This window comes from Ziziphus jujuba, chromosome 2 (genome assembly GCF_031755915.1).
Source record: "Ziziphus jujuba cultivar Dongzao chromosome 2, ASM3175591v1".
Taxonomy (NCBI): Eukaryota; Viridiplantae; Streptophyta; class Magnoliopsida; order Rosales; family Rhamnaceae; genus Ziziphus; species Ziziphus jujuba.
This window is the reverse complement of record NC_083380.1, coordinates 29,012,761-29,031,357: the sequence shown is the minus strand read 5'-3', so window position 1 is coordinate 29,031,357 and position 18,597 is coordinate 29,012,761. Positions and strand designations below refer to the sequence as shown.

Genomic DNA, 18,597 nt, shown 5'->3' with positions numbered 1-18,597 from the left:
AAAACATCAGGGTTCCAAATTTTTATGACATATTAATTGTTGTCTGACATTCTATAAGATATCACTAAAGGATTTAATGATTCAATAGTCCGAGCATACATGTTTTAATACATTTAAGTACTTTTAGGCTGGTTCCGCATCGAATTTGAGATTTAAAATGTAATATTATTTATATCTAACACCATTCTTTAACAACAAATAAAACAATACCAGGTCAACATATCTAGGTACAACTCATTTTAGGAAGGAATTATTCACTTTTTTGCCATATCTACTCGACAAAAATAACTCAATACATGAAAATTTTCATTGTTAAACCATGAACCCTCAAACATCAAGCAACAACAGGAAATACATGGAGATTTGTCATATTTTCATTTTCGTTATTCGCTTTTTTGCTCCTTCTACCCTAGTTCTGTTCTTCAGCCTTGAACGTCAAGGGACAATGGGCGACAGCCCTCAAGTTATTTACAGCCACTGGTTCTTCATCAACTGGTTTGCAAATAGAAACATAGTCAAGAGCAATCAAATCTTGCATGAATTTAAATCCTCCTTATTTATCTGAAGGACGGAACTGGCTCTTGAATGCCTTTACATTTATTTTTTATTTGGTTTCTCTCAATGCATTGTACCAAAAAACCTTCAACAGTTCAACCGAGGCTTGTGATTATGGTAACGCATTTCAAATGGTTATACTTGTTGGGAGTTTTTGAAACAAATCCCACATTGCCTCTACACTAGCTTATTGTGTGGTATACGTGGAAAGGCCGAAACATGCACTCGATATGTTCAATTTCATGGGCTTTTCTTGGAGGGCATTGGACTTGGGTCTTTTAGAAAAATAATATATTTTCGTTCTTCTGATTTTCGATTTATATTTTTGTTGTGCGAGCGAAATACAACCTTCCTCCTCACCCCCGCCAACGAAAACACTCAAAAACAAAAGCAAAACTAAACAAAATTTTCAAGCATTTATATATATTAAATTTATATACTGATCTATGTAATGGAAACTTGTTAAGCCGATTGAGCGTTCAGAATAACAATGATTATAATAACAAACCAAATAAATCTAGTGGCAAGATACTACCAATCTTCCTTTTTCAAACACATTCACTAGTATTACATTCTAGATATTGAAGAACCCATTTCACAAATAAAGATGAAAATACGAAATGTATGCAGGACATTCGGTGCAAACATGCAATGAACAAACAATGGAAGTAGGGCCTAATTATAGGGTTTATATCATAACTCCAATGCTTAGGTCAGACGATGAACTATAGAAGTTGAAGTTTTTAGTGTTGGTTGATTTCTCATACCTTGGAATGGGGTGTCTTTGTATCTTTTTATAGCAATTTTACTTTGAATATGTAGGATAGCATGATCCAAGGAGGATTTTGGGGGTTCTGTTGACTCGATTCAATTTTGAGTTGATTTCCTTCCACAGAGAATTTCTATTGTTACCTTACCTATTTGACTCCTGATCTTCAGGGTTTTGTTAATAGAATCCTGATAATTATTCAAAGATAGTTTGACATGTGTCTTTTATCTTCAATTATATTGGCAGTCGGATCTGAATTATCTTGGATTTTCGAGAAGTTATCTCGGATGACTTTTATTCTATCTATTCTAACCTCCTTTACCTAGGCTTTGTTGTTGTTATAATATTTCTTGACGACATGTAACATAATGATGATGTATATCTTTGAATAACTTCGATTATCGCACGTGGCGGCTTGATTTTCATGACATGTCATCCGTTCATTATTTTACCCATACAATAACTTCTTTCTACTTTCTAGATCTTTCACATCTACTACATTGTGGCATCCTAATATTATGTTATTCTAACATTTTTAACCTAATAAATGGGTTTCGAACGATTTAACGTTGTTTCATTCCTGGGGAATTAATGGCATTGATGAGTGTGTTATGAGTATTAATGGAGTTGAAAGTCCTTAAAAAAAAAAAAAATCATTTTTTGATTTTGTGTGTGTGTGTGGATACCATCACATCACTCTCCAAAACACAAAAAGGATTTTTAAATTTCTGTATCTCTCTCTTTTTCTCTCCACTCTTTGAATAAATTTTTCTTAAAAAAGATGATAAAGTTTAGTTACATGCAATTTGCAGTAACAAAATTTTGATGGTGTCATGTTCAAGATTTAATTATCTGTTGTATTATAAAAACAAACGTCATAAAACCATCTATACCAATGGCACGAAATTCATTTTAAGAACATTTGATATCACACAAACCTCATATCAATCTGGATCACTTATTCAATTTCATACAGGTTTTAAAATTATTATTTTATTTCTTACAATATTTCTTTTACGGTTACAACATGAAGATATATATATTTATATAGATATATATATATATATATATACACATATACATATTTAGAAGCATTTGGAAGAACTTAGTATAAAGTTTAATATATACATTTAAGTAGACTTGGATTCATACATAAGAAACTCGATAAAAAAATGAAGAAAAAAATTAGGACAAAAGGAAAACAAAAACAAAAAGTTGAGATGAGTGTATGAAGACAGTGATGGAGTGCGAATATACTTTCCCCTTGTTAATCCTAGGCCTCTTATGTAATGTAACAATCCATTAATTTTTCACATTACATATTACTTTAATCTACTTTTTGTTAATAATTTGAGAATTAACCAATGATATAAATTATTGAAACGGATTAATTAACAACTTGAGGATTCTTACATATTTTTAGTATTAATATTTTTGACTTTGTGATTTATTTAAATAACAAATTAATGCCTAATCAAAGCCGGAATCTAATTTAATTAAACTTTTTGACAATTGTCTGATTGTTTCATCTCAAGCTAAATTATGTTTTTTTATTTACCAAAAAAAATTATGTTTTTTGTTTTATATATATATATATATATTGTTCTTTGAAGAGCTAAATTATGTTTAATGATAAACAAATGGAGGAGTTTATCCCAAAATAAAATAAATAAAAAAAAACAAATGGAGGACCCACTGGAAAAGCCAAGCCACTTGGATTTGGTGTATGTTTCTCACATGACTGATTTTAGTCTCTTAAATCAGCAAGAAGTCCTAAAACCGAGACTGCTCCTCAAAGTCCACAGATTGCCTGAGGTACATGCACTTCTCTCTGCAAAAAGCTCAGTGATGACCTGTTGAATTGAAGAAGCTGAAGCTCATATAGGTCTTTCTGTTAACGCTGCCTCTTTACAAACCCAGGAGCTAATAAATCTTTTAGAGGTTTGTATCTAGCAGATTTTGTTTTTTTTTTTAATTATTTTTTATATAGATAAACGTGCAAGGGAAAAAAAAATTCATATTTTTTTATGTTGTTAGCAAGATTGAAGTACTTTGATATGAGCCACAATTTGAAATATGTCCTATTTGATAATGTAATTGATGATTTTTTATTCAAATTTCTGTTCTGAAATAGAAACTAATTTTGATTTTTCTAAATTTGGGGAATAATTTGAAGTTGGTAGCCCTCCTTCTTTGATCTTACTTACCTTTTGGAGTAATTTTATCCGACACAATAAAGCTAAATTCTCATATCATAATCATTCCAAATTCCATTTATTTTCATTCTGTCAATTCCTTTAATTTACACAGATAGAGACAGTATGACAGCAGTAGCAGTGGGTGGAGCTTTTCTCTCTGCTTCCCTTCAGGTGTTGTTTGATCGGTTGGCTTCTCGGGAGGTCGTTGACTTCATCCGGACAAGGAAACTTAATGATGGGATGCTCAAGAAGTTGAAGATCAAGTTGTTGTCAGCTAATGCAGTGTTGGATGATGCTGAGGAGAAGCAAATTCGAAACCGAGCGGTGAGGGATTGGCTTGATGAACTCAGAGCAACAATATATGATGCTGAGGATTTGGTGGATGAGATCAACACTGAAGCTTTGAGATGCAAGCTGGAAGGTGATTCTGCAAGAGGCTCAAGTCAGGTACTAAACCTTTTATCAACAAGATTTGCAGCATTCAATGAAAAAGTAGACTACAAGATGGAGGAGATCCTTGATGGGTTGGAATTTATTTTGGAACAAAAAGAATTCTTAGGTCTCAAAGAAGGCATTCGAGGAATTAGCAGACCTCAGCGATTACCAGCAACTTCTTTGGTAGAAGAATCTGGTGTCTATGGCAGAGATGCTGACAAAATTGCTATAATTGAGTTATTACTATCAAATGAACACAGAAGTAGTAAGGTTTCTGTGATTCCTATAGTGGGCATGGGTGGCATTGGCAAGACCACCCTTGCTCAACTAATTTACAATGATGATCATGTGAAGAAACATTTTGAGATCAAAACATGGGTTTGTGTGTCAGATGAATTTGATGTTATTAGAATAACACAAATGATTCTCGAGTCGGTCACTTGTCTAAAATGTGATAGCAAAGAATTAAATAAACTTCAAGTTAAATTAAAGGACATATTGACAGGAATGAAATTTCTCTTCATTTTAGATGATGTTTGGAATGAAAATTACATGTACTGGGATACTTTGAAGAATTCTTTCGAATCTGGTGCACATGGAAGTAAAATTATTGTGACAACACGTAGTGAAGATGTTGCGAATATGATGCAGAATGTTCAAAATCATAACTTACAGATAATATCTGAAGAGGATTGTTGGAAATTATTTGCGAAACATGCCTTTGCTAATAGAGAGTTAAGTTCACATCCTGATTTGGAGGAATTGGGAGACAGATTGTTAGGAAGTGTAAAGGTCTTCCTTTAGCTGTGAAATCGCTTGGTGGTTTATTGCGCTCTGAATCAAATCCACGAAAATGGGAAAATGTACTAAAGAATGACATATGGGAGTTACCTGAAAAGGAAAATAACATTCTTCCAGCTCTATGGTTGAGCTACTATAATCTTCCATCACATTAAAAGATGTTGTAGACTTTTGAGATGAGAGGGAAGAAATTCTCATACTGATCTGAAAAAGAATTACAAGTCTATTTAACATAGATGTGGTTGGCATTCCAGTCCACAAAACTAGGAAAGTAATCCCTGCAAATCAGGGAAATTTCCAGTCCACAAAACTAGGAAAGTAATCCCTGCAAATCAGGGAAATTAAATTCCAAAGAATTAGTCAATGGACTGATCCTATTTATTAGGAAATAAACTAAATAAGTAAATATCCTAAAATAATGTAAATCTTCCTAATTAATTAAATGAGAACCTTCCTAATTAATTAAATAAAAATCTGCTCCTTTCTACACTCCCCCTCAAGTTGGGTTGTATATGTTATACAATCCCAGCTTGGAACTGAATTCTTCAAAATTGGTCCTTAGAAGTGCTTTGGTGAGGATATCTGCTGTCTACAGTCTTGTAGGAATGTAGGTCAATTGAACTATCCCATTGTTGACCTTCTCGGAGATAAAATGTCTATCTATCTCAATGTGTTTCGTCTTGTCATGATGAACTGGATTTTTGGTAATACTGACAGCAGCTTGACTGTCTGAAAGCATTCTTGTGGTATTTTTAGTGATAGCTCCAAGTTCGCTAAGTAATCTTTGAAGCCACATTCCCTCACATATACCTAGAGCAAGTGCACGATATTCTGACTCAGCACTGCTTCTAGAAACCACTGATTGTTTCTTGCTTCTCCATGTCACTAGATTTCCCCACACATATGAACAGTAGCCAGTTGTAGATCTTTTGTCAAGTAATTCTCCAACCCAGCTTGCATCTGTGTAGATCTCTATTTCTCGGTTTTTGCATTTTTTAAATAACAATCCATGCCCTGGTGTCATCTTCAAGTACCTCAAAATCCGATACACAGCTTGTAGATGATCTTCTGTTGGATTGTTCATATGTTGACTTGCCACACTAACTGAGAATGCAATGTCTGGTCTGGTATGTGAGAGGTATATCAATTTTCCCACTAATCTTTGATATCTTCCTTTGTCCACTGGAGTACTCTCTTCACTTGTCTTCATCTTCTTATTGGGATCCATAGGGGTATCAATTGGTTTACATCCAAGCATACCCGTTTCATTGAGTAAATCTAGAATGTACTTCCTTTGAGAGATAACAATCCCTTCTTTAGATCGAGCAATCTCCATCCCTAGGAAATATCTAAGAGGGCCAAGATCCTTAATTTCAAACTCGATAGCCAGCAGTTTCTTCAACTTGATAATCTCCTCTTCATAGTCTCCAGTTAGGATAATGTCATCAACATACACAATTAGGATAGCAATCTTCTTCTCAGATGAAAATTTCACAAACAATGTATGATCAGCTTGACATTGTTTATATCATTGTGAGACTACTGTTTTGGCAAACCTATCAAACCAAGCACGAGGTGACTGCTTTAAACCGTAAAGTGCTTTCTTGAGTTTACATACCATTCGACTGTTGGAGGATTTCTTTAATCCTGGTGGTACTTCCATGTATACTTCTTCTTCTAGATCGCCATTTAGGAATGCATTCTTGACATCAAGTTGGTGTGGTGGCCAGTCTTGATTCACTGCAAGGGAGAGTAGAACTCGGACTGTATTAAGCTTGGCAACAGGTGCAAACGTCTCTTGATAATCAATACCGTAAGACTGCGTGAAGCCCTTAGCTACCAAACGGGCTTTGTACCTTTCAATGCTGCCATCTGCCTTGTACTTAACTGTGAATATCCACTTGCACCCCACTGGTTTCTTCCCATGAGGAAGCTCTGAAAGTATCCAAGTACCATTGCTTTCTAATGCCCTTAGTTCTTCTTCCACTGCCTGCTTCCATGCTGGAATTCTTAGAGCTTCTTGAATAGAGTTTGGAACCTGTGTATGATCAAGAGTAGAAACAAATGCACTATAAGGAGGTAGTAGCTTCTCATAAGTAACATAGTTTCCAATGGGATGTTTTGTGCATGATCGAACACCTTTCTTTAGAGCAATAGGCAAGTCAGAATTATCAACAATAGGACTAGTGACCTCATGATTTAATGGATCCATACCTGTGCAAATTTCTGAAGCAAGAGGAACCGGTGCCAGTTCTTGACCTTGCCTAATTTGTGTAGTGTTCTCCATATGCTCAATAGGTTTCCTCCTCTTTCTAACATATACTTGAAGTTCCTACTCATTGTTGGTCTCTGGTAGCTGTGGAACAAGTTCGGGCTGATCTGGTTGGGTAGGTTCGATAGATTCAGGTAGGGCTATTTGAGTGTTTTGAGGTTCAGGTAAATTCATGGAAGACTCGAATTGTTTTGATGAGGATGAGAATGGGGTTATTGGTGATTTTTGAGGATGATGAAAGTGAGAAAATTGAGAGTGAGTGTCTTATAGAATGTTCCAAAACTGATAATGCTCCCCTTAAATTTTAGATTTGGAAAAGTAGGACTGGTGCTCAAAGAAAGTGACATCCATGGAGATATATATTCTTCTAGTAAAAGGTGAGTAGCACTTATATCCTTTTTGATGGGATGAGTAACCTAAAAAGATACACTTGAGTGATTTTGGATCAAGTTTGGTTCGGTTATGTTGATGAATATGAACAAAAGCTGAACACCCAAAGACTTTAAGTGAAAGATCTGAAGTGAATGATTTAAAGTGAGGAAAGGATTGTATAAGAACCTGACGAGGATTTTGAAATTTTAGAACTCGGCTTGGCATTCTGTTGATGAGATAGGTGGCTGTTAAGATACCTTCCCCCAAAAAATATTTAGGAACATTGTTGGAGAACATGATTGATCGAGCCACTTCAAGTAGGTGTCTATTTTTTCTCTCTACCACTCCGTTTTGTTGAGGGGTATCTACACATGAGCTCAAGTGTATAATGCCTTGTTCTAAGATATAGGAACCAAGAATAGAATTGAAGTACTCTCTGGCATTATCAGTTTTTAGGATCTGAATTTTGCTTTTAAATTGAGTGTTAATCATTGAGTGAAAAGATCTGAAGATTGCCTCTGTTTCTGATTTTTCTTTCATGAGAAAGGTCCATGTGATTCTAGTGTGATCATCAATGAAAGTCACAAACCAACGAATTCCATTTATGTTTTTAACTCTTGAGGGTCCCCAAATGTCACTGTGGATCATAGAAAATGGATATGAAGGTGTATATTGGATGGTTGGATAGACATGTCTAGTGTGTTTAGCAAGTTGGCAGATTTCACAATGATAAAAATTTGAACTTTTATTACGAAACAAGTGAGGGACCATCTTTTCAAGATACACAAAGTTTGGATGACCAAAGCGAAAATGCCATAGCATAACTTTATTTTCATCTGAAAGTGACACAGAATCAAAAACAGATTGAGAGACACAACTGGTAGAAGGAACTTTTTGATGAAGTGAAGTACTTTCTTTGAGTAAATAGAGTCCACCACACAACTCAGCACTGCCAATCACCTTCCCCGAATCCACTGCCTGAAATTCACACAAATTTGGATTGAATTTAGTAACACAATTTAAATCACGAGTAAGCTTGCTTATGTAATCACATAAAGAACAGAAGAGAGAAGCAAATCTTCTATCAATTGTATTGTTCCTGTTCCAGCCACTTTAGAGAGTGAACCATCTGCTATTCTTACTGGAGAAACACCATAAGTTGGCTTATAGTGCTGAAAAATACTAATATCACCTGTCATGTGATCGGAGGCTCCCGAATCGACTATCCAAGGCTTTGATTTTGTCACATTTGTAGTGTAGGCAAAGGAGAGAGTACCTTGGTGAGCTAACATACTAGCATGCTGCTGTGAAGTTGTTGGAGTCGATTGAGAGGAATTAGAAATCTGGCCAAATATCTTCTGCAATGCATCAAGTTGCTCCTTGGTAAAAAGGGCTGGTTTCGGCATTGTTGATATCATCTGATGTTGTAGCAGCATGAGTGCGGCTCTCACGATCATTCCGTACGCGATTAGGCTTCCAATCTGCTGGTTTTCCATGTATTTTCCAACATGTTTCCTTCGTGTGCCCTGGTCTCCTGCAATGTTCGCACCACGGCCTTCCGTTTTTCAGGCTGTTATCTTGAGAAGAAGTATGTGTGTAGAGGGCTGAGCCTTCCAATGTTGGAGCAGTGCTGTTACTTATCATCATTAGTTTCCTTCGGCTCTCCTCCCGTCAAACTTCTGAAAACGCTTCTCGAAGTGTAGGCAGGGGTTTAATTCCCATAATTCTCCCCCTTACCTCGTCAAGGTCTTTGTTGAGACCAAGAAGAAACTTGAATGTTTTCTTTTGTTCAACAATTTTCCTGTACAATGCAGCGTCATCAGGACATTTCCAGGAATACATCTCAAACATATCAAGATGCTGCCAGTATCGTGTGAGGATATTAAAATATTGAGTGACATTTAAATCCTTTTGCTGAAGGTCATGGAGTCTGGTTTCAATTTCAAACAACTCTGAAGTATTTTCTGAACTAGAGTAGGTTTCACGGGCTGCTTCCCAGATCTCTTTGGCTGTCTTGTAAAGCAGAAAATTTTCTCCTACTTCGGTGGTCATAGAATTGATTAACCACGACATAACCATGTGGTTTTCTGTTTTCCAGGTCCGATACTTAGGATCTGATTTTTCTGGAATGGAGATCTCGCCTGTGAGATATTCATCCTTCCCTTTGCCACAAACATACATGAGAACGGATTGTGACCATTGAAGAAAATTATGGCCATTAAGTCTGTGATTTGTGATAATAAAGGATGAATTTTCTTGAATGTTGGGAATTTGCTCGGATTTAGTCATGGTAGTGAGAAGCTAGCAACAAAAGAAATTAGGGCTCTGATACCATGTAGACTTTTGAGATGAGAGGGAAGAAATTCTCATACTGATCTGAAAAAGAATTACAAGTCTATTTAACATAGATGTGGCTGGCATTCCAGTCCACAAAACTAGGAAAGTAATCCCTGCAAATCAGGGAAATTTCCAGTCCACAAAACTAGGAAAGTAATCCCTGCAAATTAGGGAAATTAAATTCCAAAGAATTAGTCAATGGACTGATCCTATTTATTAGGAAATAAACTAAATAAGTAAATATCCTAAAATAATGTAAATCTTCCTAATTAATTAAATGAGAACCTTCCTAATTAATTAAATAAAAATCTGCTCCTTTCTACATATGTTTTGCCTATTGCTCAATTTTCCCTAAAGGTTATGTTTTTACAAAAGAAATGTCCGTATTGTTGTGGATGTCCGAAAATCTTTTAGAGCCCCATAAAAGGAAGACAACAGAAGAAGTTGGGGAGGAGTACTTCACTGATTTGCTATCAAGGTCGTTGTTTCAGCGTCATGGATATTTGGGTTTTACCATGCATGACCTAGTGAATGATTTAGCAAAATTTGTATGTTGAGACTTCTTTTTGAGGTTGGATGAGAATTACTCACATCTAAAGGCAAGAAAAGCTCGTCATTTGTCGTACGTGAAAAGGAATATCCATAACGTCGAGAGCTTTGATGCATTATTTGAAAACAAGTATATGCGCACGTTCCTACCTTTAGGAGAATGTTTGTTGGAGTATATAAATTTTGAAAATCCTGAAGTGTTGCAAACAATGCAATATTTAAGAGTGCTCTCTTTATCTGAATACTCTATTACCAAGTTACCTCATTCTCTTGGCAACTTAAAGCATCTAAGGTACTTGGACTTGTCTTCAACTGATGTTAAAGAGATACCTTATAGTGTCTGTACTTTGTACAATTTGCAGACACTATTGTTAGAATCGTTTAGAAATCTTACTGAATTGCCCGATTCAATTGGAAATTTGAAGCATTTAAGGTACTTGGACTTATCATGGACTCATATTAAGAAGATACCTGATGCAATATGTAGTTTATACAATTTGCATACATTATTGCTGTCCTTTTGTGCATACATTACTTGGTTACCTGCCAATGTGGTAAACCTAAGCAACTTGCAGCATGTAGATATTGAGGGTACAAGTTTGAAAGAAATGCCAATGCAAATGTCCAAGCTGAAAGATTTGCAAACACTAAGTGATTTTATTGTAGGCAAAGAAAGCGGATGTAATATTAAAGAGTTAAAAGACTTGCAGGATTTACGTGGAAGTTTCTGTATTTCAAGGCTTCAAAATGTTGTAAACGTTGAAGATGTTTCCAAGGCTAGTTTGAAGGATAAGAAATATCTTAATCAATTGAGTTTGAAGTGGGAGCATGATAATGATGATGCACGAAAACAGATGGAGGTACCTGACAAGCTTCAACCTCATACAAATCTTGAGAAGCTGTATAATGAAGATTATGGAGGTACGAGTTTCCCAAATTGGGTAGGGCATCATTCATTTTCTCGTATAGTAGAAGTGGGGTTAAGTGATTGTAAAAATTGTTATTGGTTACCTACGCTTGGACAGTTACCCTCTCTTACTACTCTTCATATTAGAGGATTTGATATGGTGGAGAGAATAGGTGATGAATTTTATTGTAATAGTTCTTCTTCCCACACTAAACCATTCAAGTCTCTAGAAATTTTAAGCTTTTCAAATATGTCACAATGGAAAGAGTGGTCACAGTTTGAAGGTGATGAAGAAGATGGAGTTTTCTCACATCTAAAAGAGCTTAGTTTTGGATACTGTCCAAAGCTAAATGGAGCTTGCTTACCTGATTATCTTCCATCTGTGACCGATCTTTACATTTCTGGATGCCACCACTTGTTGGCTTCACTTGCAAGTGTTTGGTATTCATCGCTTGGTTTCTTGAGAATATATGATTGTCCAGAGCTGGAATCAATTCCGAAATGGGGATTGCCATCTAACATACATAAGATTTCAATTCATAGATGCGAAAAGATGGAGTCAGTTTCGGAAGCAGGATGGCCCCCAAATTTAAAATCGCTTGAAATTTTCCAATGTGAAAAACTCTTTGCAAACTGCATGCAGTGGAAGTTGGAAACACTGACCTCTCTTACATCGTTAAAAATCAGTGCGATAAATGTAGTGTTGAAAACATTTCCAGAAGAAGGACAACTTCCAACCACTTTGACTTTTCTTGAGCTAAACTCTCTTCGAAACCTTAAATCCTTAAATGGAAAGGCATTACAACAACTCTCCTCCCTTGAAGAATTAAGGATTTATTGGTGTCATCAACTCCAGTGCATGCCAGAAGAAGGACTTCCAATTTCTCTTTCTCAGTTGGATATTAATCAATGTGGTTTTCTAAATCAACGGTGCCAGAGAGATTTAGGAGAAGATTGGCCTAAGATTGCTCATGTCTCTCGCATACAAATAGATGATGAAGCCATATGATGCGAATTAACGAATTTCCTCTTAAAATTTTTCAGGTATTTTTTGCTGCAATTTCTAAAAAATGCTCTTAGATTTTCATATTTCTGATGATTTCAATGTAATCGGTCATTTTAAACTTGCCAATTTATTGTTCATCTAGAAATTTTCCTTCTTTGAATCCTTTGAATTAGTGAATATACAAGATTGATGTACAAATTACAATCTATCAAATATTCCTGTAAATATATTTGATTGATATTCCTTTGAATGACAGAAGCTTTTGGAACATTACGAGGTCTGCAAACACTCATCTCTGCCACATTCTTGGAACTTTTAGATTCATATCCAGAGGGAGGGCTATAAAGATGATAGAGAATTTCCTGTTTCTATCAGCTGCAATAGTGCTTACCAGAACAAGAGCTTTGCACTTCTGTTGCTTATTTGACCATCTACAGATCATGCATGTCCTTTTGCTATAAATCGGTTTGGTATTTATATGATCAGCATCATGAAGATGTGCTTCTGCTTCTCATACAAATGAATTCTTGTAGTAAGACTTGCCCTTATTTTATTTTTCAAGCAGTCCAAAATATTTTGATTTGAGACTTTTTTTGGCACTTACATTCTGATTAGAAAGAAACACTGAGATTCACACCTCTTACGAGCATCTTTGGTTTTGAATATGTTGTGAAGTTAATTAATTAGAGATGTGAATACTCAATTAAAAAAAAAAAAAAAAAGTAAAAAACCAGTAGTGTCCAAATCCATGTAACATTGAATTAATGTTGGGGCAGATTTAAAGAAAAGACAAAAATTATAATAATAAAAGATAGGACACCTTTGTTTATATGCGCACATCTAGAGAGCATGATCAGTTTATCTTATATGTGTATGTAACCATTTCTTCAAATTGCTTATTTAATTTCCATAGGAAGAAAGTTGCAACTTGTGCTAAGAACTTTGCCTATTCTGATACGGTCATCCAGGGTAAACCAACAGTAATAGTTACCTACTCCAGCTGGAATGGTGAAAAGATGCATGCAGACCCGTGAGCTAATTACTGGTTTCCTCAAGGGCACCCTAACTTTTAAGGTTTAAATTTGTTTGTAATTTCCTTGTACATTGCAGTTTTGAGTTAAAGTATGTAGCTGAATAGTTGTCCTTATATGGATTGAGATTAGTACTTCATTAGCTGCTCATGACATTGAGTTTAACCAAAGTATTTTGCACCATATAAAGTTTGCATTATTAACTGCGTCTATGATTTTCTTTAGCAAACATATCCCCTTATTCTTAACCTTGTCTCCACTTTACATAAGTTACAGCTTGAGTTTTTTAAATCTTAAAGCAACATGGTTGCTAGAGTCATTTTTTGTATGATCTGTATCTACAATTATATCAATTGTGTCAACAAGGTTGCTATGTGCCTGTATCTGTTTTCTTTGCCTTGACCATCGATATGTAGGCTTTTCTTATGCAAAAGGAGCGTATAACTTCCATTTTTATTTTTATTTCAACCATCGAATTTGATATAAATATAAGTTATTGTATATACTTCATCTTTTCCAACCTATTTCATTAATTGTTTGTTATTGTTCATTAAAATCATGACAGGTTTTGTTGTTGCTGTTGACATTACTTGTACGGGCAAAATATTGACTTTAGTATCTAAGTACAGTGGAACTTGGTTTTTCGTTGAAAACTCAGGGTTCTGTTATCTCAGTTTGGGAGGGCAATGGCAGGGTTACCAGTCCACCACCGCTTTCAAAGTTTCAAAGCACCCGTACCGTGTCCAAGCAGCAACTCAGTAGTGCCTAACCTTATAGAAGCATATTATACATAAGGGGACAAATTTCTTCTCTATTGTAGTCGATGGAAAGGAAACCAGAAGTAGAATGTACATATGTAATTTAAAAACTCTTTTTAAGTTTGGTTCCATATCTGTCATGCTTTCCTTTTATTCTCATATAGAATAGAACATATATATCAAAATGATATATAGGAATGATGTATGCATATTTCAAAATTGGATACAAGAGGGGTTTTTTGAATATGATACAATTAATCAGGTATTAAGCATTGTTCCCTTGTTGAATTATAAATTACAACATCCTGATCTAGCTCGTCTAGTATGATATCGTCTATTTTGGACTAAATCTGCACAATTTTGTTTTGGTTCAAATCCCACTAACTTGATGAAAATTTTTGTGCCCACACATACATACCACTAAACTATATTCTTTTCGAGCTATGTGGGATCTTTGTTACCTTATATCCTTCAGAACTTATAGATCTTACAAAAAATAAAAAAATTACAATGTAGAGAATAAATAGGATGCTACAGTTAGAACCTTTTAAGGCTTGCCATTATCATACAACAAACCCAAAGTATCCATTTTTATTTGTGTTCAATGAAGGTTGAGTTTTGGGCAAACATGCTTTGACAAAAGTAGGGAGGGGGTGCTGGGCCTATGTTGCGCCCATTGGTGTGAGCTGACATGTTGAAGATAATGGGAGATGTGGGTTACGTGTTGAAGAAGTGGTGCATGTGTGTTTTGATTATCTTCTAACTTATAATAATATATATATACATATGATCATTTTATGATGTGAATGTTTATATTTTTTATTATAAATATTTTAAAAAAAATTATTATATAAGAATATTGATTTTTTCAAAAATTAATATTTTTTAGAATTTTCGTACAATAAAAAATATGAACATCTACAGTATAAAATTTCTCTTTTTCTCTCTCTCTCTCTCTCTATATATATATATATATATCAATTTCTTCCGAAAATAAATGATTATTTATCTGCTTCTCACATTCTGTAAATAGCGGTATATTTTTTTTTTTCTAAGCTATAATCTTTTTTGTCTCAAAACCATACATTTACCTTCCTATATATTTTAGATTCAATGGAAGAAGTTACTTTTTTTTTTTTAATTTCTTTTTATGTAATAGAAATTTAAATAAAAAATATTTTGTAATTCGTTGCTAAGAAGATATGTCACACACACACATCTATATATATATATATATTCACATATATTGACTGATCACCAAGAGTTGAGAGTCGTCATGACTCAAGAGTCAAACGCATAAACAATGCTTCAATAAAACTCCTCTGCATTTTATAGGGGTATGCATAACATTAATGGTGATTTTCTTATATAATTTCATTGTAGTATCTGTCATTATTGGATCCTGGTCTCGTTTTCAAACAAATATGTCCCTCTCATTCAATCTTGGTCACCTATTATTAATAAATTATTTTCCTATTGATTTATTTGAGTTAGGCATCTTTCTTTTTTCTTTTTTCTTTTTTTTTTTTTCCTTCCCCTATAACATATGTATATATATATATATATAATATATTACAATACCAGCACCCAAAAAAGGCCTTGCCGTGTATATATATATATATATATCCATGGTTCTTAATCCTGTAGCTAACTAGGCAATCTTTACTTATCATTATTAATATTGTATTTGGACATAACGTGAAGCTTTATAATTTGAAAGCTGGGGAAATTGTGAATGCAAGGAAAATTGTGATTTTATAGTTGACAAAATCATATATAAAAAGATTTTTTTTTTCTTTTTTTAACCTTTGGGGAAAGTAAGACAAAGAATCTGGTTTTGTTTCCTAGGATTAAAGAGAAATGCATTTTACTACAATTCATTGAATGGAATTGGCACCACTAGTTAAAATACAACGATCAATACTGATTTGAAAACGAACATAACTGTCAATGCAACTAAGTAATGTGATTATTCCAATTATATTTAGTATCATACATGTAACAATAATAGTGAAGATTGTCACTCTTAGATACATTATTCGGATAACTAAAATTCTGATAACTATAAAAAGAACTTTTTGGTGCACTTAAAAAAGAACGACCAGTGTCAGTCTTAAAAATTCAATTTTCAATATCAAAATATACGAAGTAATGGTCTCTATTACTATCCCTAAAGAAAAAAGTTTGATCAGATATGAAATTTCGAATGTACCGTCTGACACCTACTAAATGATCAACATTACTGTAACTATAATTGTTACTCTTAATCCTATTAAATTTTTTTTTATTCATATGATTTATAATTGTATCTTTATTTACATTGGTATTTTCATTTTCAATAGGACCACCAAAACTATTCATTGATTTACTTAACCCACACCTTTATTCTAACCCTCTCCAAAACAACATCAAATTGAACCGACATCTTTCCATAGAGCTTTCTTGTCCCTATTTACATGAAAATACAATAAATGAATACGTATTTTATATAAGGTATTTATCATTTTGCATATAATTTTTCCTCGCCCCATAAACCAGAAAATTCCCATATTCATATTACCCACTAAAACTATTATTCTACTAAGTTCAAAAATCATGTATTTTGACAAATATATATATAAATATATATATATATATATGAATTTGTTAAAAATGATCATGGATAGCAACTTATGTAACTCTTTTTCGAAAACTTTCTATTTTATTTTTTTTGAACTGTGTACATCTAATTTTGTTAAATTTATTAGAGAAAATTTCTTGATTGGATTAATTAATAGAGAAATAATAGATAAGGGGTCAGTTTAAGGGGTTTTATTTATAATTTGGGTAGTTAAATGCCCAAAAAAAAAAAAAAGCAAAAAAATAGTATAAATGAAAGGAGTTAAAAACATAAATTTACCCTTAATTTTAAAATCTAAAGAAGCTGTCCAACAAATTATTTGACCAATTTATATAAGGTGGCACGAAACTAAAACAGATCTCACCATAACCATGTGAGGCCGTCCTCTTCCAATTCCCGCTCCACTCAGAAAGTTCAACCCCGCCTTCTTCTCCTATTTCAAAATTTTCTTTTCGTATTTGAAGTTTCTTCTTCTTCTTCTTCTCTCTCTCTCTCTCACTCATGCTCTGTGTTTTCATGGAAAACCTGTGAATTGCTTTACATTTCTGTAATGCCTATGGATTTTCCGAAGTGGAGACGGCGAATTTGAAGCATATCAGGTATTTTTGGGGTGGGATTTTATTGTGTTTTTCAGCCTCGTTAATAAAAAAAAAAAAAAAAAAACATTTTTGTTTTTGGAAAATTCATATGATTTTTCGATAACTTTTTGGGGTTCCTTCAATTCCTTTCCCACCAACGAATGAACTTGGTGGACAACAAATTGAAGAAAGATTACAACTTGTTTGGTTGCGTGCATTTTGCTTTAAGAAAATTTGAAAATTTATGGTTTTTGGTAATGCGATTTGGGCATAAACTGATAGTGGGATTCTGGAATTCGTGCTTTTGGGTGGAAAAAAGTAATGAAAAATTTGTTATGATAGATCAATACTTGGTTGAATCCTATATATATATATATATATATCTTGACCAATGCTGAAAATTTTTTACCATAAGAGAAGATTGAAAGGTTTAGTTTCTAGAATTTAACTATTCGAACTATAAGATTCACAAATAATTCGGCAGTATTATGGGGAGCAGGGCCCAATTTGTGAGAATAGAAGGAGCTATTGTAGTTGCAGTGGGAAAATGAGCTGACTTGTGTTAGCACTATCATAAAAATTAGGTAATTGTTGCAGCCTGAATTCCTTGAAATTTGCTATAACATATGATTTAGTTACTTGAAATGCAAGTGCAGGAAATTAAAAAAGTGAATCTTAACTACCTCAGATGCTTGTTTATTTGATGGTCATCGGATTTACATCTTAAGACTAGCATCACAAGTTTATTTAATGTAATTCTTGTAGGATATATTGGATACTGTGTAAGAGATAGATTTTATTGTGATTGTGATTTGCGTCACAAGTTAATTTTTGCTATATTGTGATTTGTATTTTTTCTATAATCATAACAGTCTCCTAATGTCAAGGTTAATAATTTATTTCTCTAAGACTCGGGCTCTGTATTTTTCGTAGTGTTTATATAATTCTCTGGGATGTGTCATGTGTCTACCAATTGAGGGTGCTTTATATGGTAAATTGCTTCAAACCCTCTGGTTTCGTTGCAATGTCCCAAACGGGAAACACACATGTTTATGTTCTTGACCTGTTATAAAGTTGAAAGCACTTAATAAGAATTGTGCCTATAAAGTTGAAAACACACATATTTGTACTGATATTTCAAACACCTAGCTCTTCTACAAAAACGTTTTTGTCATTGCAGCTGAAACATTATATGCTATTTCAAAATGTCAGGTTGTTCCTTGTTAACTAAATGTCATCAATCTTGTTATGGGGACCAATATTCAGGTTCATTAAGCCGGCTTAGCTTTGAATTTGAAGTTTTGGCAGAGCAGGTTAGTCCCACAACTGGTTTTTAATTTCCCTTGCTTTCTGACTCTGAAATTCAGTGAATCCAAAGATAAAAAAATAATTTGTGATTCTTTGTGAGT

The 18,597-nt window shown here is 34.0% G+C and overlaps 2 protein-coding genes across 6 annotated transcripts; both read left to right on the top strand.

Annotated features, from left to right (window-relative positions):
- Positions 1–3,001: 3,001 nt before the first annotated feature.
- On the top strand, positions 3,002–4,904 carry LOC125418344 (putative disease resistance RPP13-like protein 1). The gene is made up of 2 exons (XM_060815171.1): positions 3,002–3,265; positions 3,635–4,904. Exon 2 carries the CDS (start codon positions 3,646–3,648, stop codon positions 4,759–4,761), a length of 1,116 nt encoding a protein of 371 aa, XP_060671154.1. The 5' UTR covers positions 3,002–3,265; positions 3,635–3,645; the 3' UTR covers positions 4,762–4,904.
- Positions 4,905–10,070: 5,166 nt separating this feature from the next.
- Positions 10,071–14,359, top strand: LOC107405128 (putative disease resistance protein At3g14460). 5 transcript variants are annotated; one of them, XR_007240646.2, is made up of 4 exons: positions 10,071–12,239; positions 12,458–12,733; positions 13,170–13,275; positions 13,798–14,356. XR_007240646.2 is itself a non-coding variant. In XM_060815170.1 (2 exons), the coding sequence occupies exon 1, from the start codon at positions 10,423–10,425 to the stop codon at positions 12,202–12,204; it is 1,782 nt and encodes a 593-aa protein (XP_060671153.1). In that variant the 5' UTR covers positions 10,071–10,422; the 3' UTR covers positions 12,205–12,239; positions 12,461–12,931. The 5 variants fall into 5 exon arrangements, 2 of the variants coding, with proteins under 2 accessions (XP_060671153.1, XP_048328941.2); XR_007240645.2 differs by having other exon boundaries at positions 13,115–13,275; positions 13,798–14,352; XR_007240648.2 differs by lacking the exon at positions 13,170–13,275 and having other exon boundaries at positions 13,798–14,359.
- The last annotated feature ends 4,238 nt before the right edge of the window (positions 14,360–18,597 follow it).